The following is a 4,516-nucleotide window of genomic DNA, read 5'->3' on the forward strand; positions in this document are numbered from 1 at the left end:
CTACTATTATTATCATTGTATTATTATTATTATTATTATTGATGACGTTTTTGTTGTTATGACGCGTCGAAAGAAGCATAATAAAAAAAAAAGCAGCGTAATTCACAGATGCCTGGATGAGGCGACCAGAGTGTACAGGGAAGCAACTCAAGATAATCTGTCTCAACTCGAAAGTCGTATCTGTTGTGTCCCCTGGCTACCATTTTCTTACATTATTTTGTGCGTTCGCATATTATTATCCTACAAGATTGACAACTTATAAAAAGAGGGCTCATTTTTTACAGGCATGATATTGAAACAATCACAAGAAGACTGAGTTTCTATATCAGATCATGATCATTCGTTTATTTGGTATATATACAAGAACAGAAGAAAAAATATTCAAGTTGAAGCAGAAAAAATGGAAACATCCGATTATGATGGCACACGTACTTTGTACCGCGAAAATGTATCATGACAGAAATATTGTGAACGAAAGAGTGAGGAAGGGGGGAAAAAGTTAACATAGAATGAAACGGTAATTACTGAAAAAAAAGCTGCATTTCATATTATGGCAGTGCTTGTTGCATAAATATTCTCATGAATGTCAACAAAACATTAAATTACACACTGCTGATCAGTTGTAACGCTTATCCCATATATATACATTTGAGATGTTCTCAATACGATTCTGAACAATCCTGAACCTACCGTTCACAATAGAATCCTGTACTCTCAGCTTGGAGAAAGTGAACCATTGTCATCTTCAGGATAAACTGTCTCATAACCTTTTGTGGACTATAACTACCACATTGCACGTACAAAGTTGTACTAATCAGATGGCGTCATATTAATGGAACTGGGCAAGGGTAAGAAGTCTGTACACATTCTATTGCTTCGAAGCAAAATCAAATTGGTAATATTCCCCTCCCTACCCCCAATCCCTCTTCCTCATCAAAATCGCTTGTCATATAAGTGTTTTTTCTTGAAATGGTGAATGTACGAACCCAATCGTCACGATATAAATCATTTAGGAGGCAGGCTTTGACCGTGATTATCTTTGCCAAACAAGGCTGGGAGGGACAGAGCATCTCAGCAGAAAGACCGAGATACTCGATAAAAATTCTGCTCACTCGGGAATCGAACTAGGATCTCCTGTGTGCGACGGCCAAGCTTGCAAACGCTTCATCACAGACACTGGTTATCCATAGTAGAATAACCTCAGATGTACAAGACTGGATACTCTTACATACACTCTCCTGCAGCGTAAAATCTCAATACTCATTTAATAATGCTTTTATCCTTATGGGAAAAGAACAAAAGTTCTTTTAAAAATCTTAAAGAAATAGCGTTTGAACGAATTCCTACATACCGGTAGTTAAAATTAAATTGAAAATACTGTTTTCTAACTTAAACGATAGCACTTATAAAGTAAAAGTATTGGATCACTTCCAACGATAACAATGCACATCAATTTCAATGGCTCAAAAGGAAAAAGAAAAACTGCAGGAATTCTCGAGAAAGAATTGATAATTACAGATGATCTGTCAAGTCTTCCAGACTTTGAGAGTGTTGTGTGAGAAATGAAACTGAACTGACGCTTAGCTCTGCAAGCATAAAATTGAAAATTACCCAGATGTAATAGCGCATTAAAAATAATACATAAAATTCATTTCAAGTGTTACTCAGCTGGGGGGGTTTTTTACGAAGTTTTACGCCATTTCAGATATAGCATATGACATTGCGAAGGTATTTAGAATTCTTCATTAATCACTCTCTAAAACAAACTTTATTTCGTTTTGTAGTGTATACAGACGTTTAAAAAATACGTCAAAATTAGAAAATGAATTCTTGGAAAATAGCTTTTGAAATAAAAGGTAAAAATGTAATCAGGAACTAAAAGTAAAGAATTACATACGATTCCAGAATATTACATTTTTTCAACAACACAAACAGGTGAACTGTTGGCTTTTTAAGAAAAAAAATTGGCTAAAACTAGAGTAGTCTCTTCGGAACTGCATGAGATCAATACAAGTTTGAGCTGCTTATGAGTCATGGTCAACAATTTTGCACAATAAACTTACAAATAAAATTTCATTTTGAAAATGATCGCACCGGACATACTCAGTCTCAGTTAAAGTTTTGCAATATAAACTCAAATCACTCACACACACACACACACACACACACACACACACACACACACACACACTAACACACACACACAGCGCGCGCGGGCCTTTGCGCACATATACATACACACATACGTGCAAACACACATGTACAAGAAAACACACACTTAGTAACTATCTCTCTCTCTCTCTCTCTCTCTCTCTCTCTCTCTCTCTCTCTCTCTCTCTCTCTCTCTCTTTCACTCTCTTTCTCTAAGACACACACACACACACACACACACACACCTTACACACACAGACAGACACACACCCACACGAACGCGCATATGTACGTACACACACACACACACACACACACACACACACACACACACACACACACACACGAGTGCGCATATGTACGCACACACACTCCAAGACACACATGCAGAATAGATTCATCAGCAACTTACTCTGCAGATAATCATAATAATATGAAGATGTACAAACAAACAAAAGATGTAATATAAAAAAAATGATCTCTCTCAGATTCACAAAAGCAAAACGTAAATAATATGAACCTCTCAGCACCCCTCATTCATTTCCGTCACGACAACGATCGACCTTTCACCCTTGACCTTTATCGATCGCACTGTTCCGTAGGGGGGTGCGCCTTGTCGGGGTTGTAGGGCAGCAGGTTGGCTTCCTTGACCATGCTGTAGAAGACGGACTCTTTGTTCTCCAGGAGTTTCTCCACTGTGTCAAACTCGGAGATGCGCCCAGCGTCCAAGACAATGATCCTGTCGAAGAAAAGGTGAATATGAGAGTTTTTTTGTTTGTTTTTTTTAAGTAAGAGTTTTACGGCACTTGCAACGCAATAAAGTCATATAGTTGCCGAAGATTAGATGTGTTACAACAGAGTAACAAACACGAAAAAAGAAGTAGGGGAGATAAAGACGATAGAAGAAGCAAACAACACCAGAGCACCCGCCCACCACACACTGGTTATGAGTCATGACACGGTGGAATCGTCAAGTTTTGGTGGCGTCGGTGGCCTAGTGGTTAGGCTACCCGACTTGTAATCGTGAGAATGCGGTTTCGGGGGCTCGAGACTCTGCTTGGTCCGATGTCGTGTCCTTGGGAAAGGTACTTTACTTGAATTCCCACTTGGCTCGGTCTTTTCGGAGATAGACGTTAAACTCGGAGGTCCTGCCTCTTAAATAACCCTACAGAGTTGAAAAGGGCGGTAAACCTATACCATTTCACCATGTTTTTTCCTCCATTTTTTTTTTTTTTGGCGCACTGAGTTATTGACATCATCTTCAAGCGTGTTCATTTGCCTTGCTTTTGATGTAAAAACATCATCAATCGCGTATGTCCCTCTAAACCAGTCCTTGCCGTCCTAGGTAATGTCATCCACAAGTAGAAGATTGGTGTAACGTCGCAATGGAACCAGGCGCTCGTCACTGTTTTGGCATAATAATGAAGAGTTATTGGTATCATCTTAAAGCTTTTTCAGTTGCCTTCTTTTTGATGAAAACAGTCGAGGTATTTGTGACTGAAGAACGTGGGCGTCACTTGGTGTCAGAGGTAAAATTGGAGAGAAAAAGACCCCAAAGTTTGGTGACTTCTAAAACTTGAGTGTTCTTAGAAACTGCAAATTTACAATTTTTGTGTGCCTTTGATCAACGATTTTCTCAAAAAATCCCCTCAATAATGTATTTTAAATGGACATGCAGGTGTTGAGCCCAAAAACAAACAAGCAAAAAAAAAACCGATAAAAATTGCATTGCCCAACTGCTGGAAAATTTCACTTTCTTCGAGTTCATTAGTTTGACCAGTGCCTGATTTCACTACGATGCAACATACAATAATTTGATAATTTTGGTAAGCGCTAGGGATCACTTAGATTGTGACACGTATTATCTAATATCTCACTTGGAAACACGACATGTATGTGGGCAATACCAAAACTTTAGCCTCTTAAAAGAGGAAAAAGGTGGTCGCTGGTTATAAAATGGTTGACAAGCGTTGTTCTTAACTCAAACAATTGTATTATGTGAAAATTCTACAAAAAACAAGAGAAAAAAACGTAAGCAAACAAAACAATTTTAAAAAACAACCAAACACCAAAATCAAAACAAATGAAGGAACAAAACTAATGATTCATACTGGTAAGATACTCTTTTAACAGGACATGACTCAGAGCGACAATAAAAACATTAACAACAGCAACAACAACAACAACAGTAACAACAACATCAACAAACAACAAACAACAGTAAAACTTTTTACCGGTTACATGATTTTTTTCTAAAAGAAAATAATCTTTAACCAAAAACCTAACAACCCAAAAACAATAACAACAACAACAACAGCACACGTACACCCTCCCCCCTACACACACACACCCACACCCACACCCA

General features: G+C 38.1%; 1 protein-coding gene across 1 annotated transcript in view; it reads right to left on the reverse strand.

The window, feature by feature from the left end:
- Nucleotides 1-2,415: 2,415 nt before the first annotated feature.
- Nucleotides 2,416-4,516, reverse strand: part of LOC101863239 (multidrug resistance-associated protein 1) — a gene marked incomplete in the record, with an annotated part of 65,654 nt that continues 63,553 nt past the window's right edge. The window contains 1 exon segment of the mRNA XM_013091192.2: nt 2,416-2,890. Within this exon segment, the coding sequence (XP_012946646.1) occupies nt 2,731-2,890 (160 nt within the window).

Source organism: Aplysia californica, unplaced genomic scaffold (genome assembly GCF_000002075.1).
Source record: "Aplysia californica isolate F4 #8 unplaced genomic scaffold, AplCal3.0 scaffold00030, whole genome shotgun sequence".
In the NCBI taxonomy this organism is placed as follows: Eukaryota; Metazoa; Mollusca; class Gastropoda; order Aplysiida; family Aplysiidae; genus Aplysia; species Aplysia californica.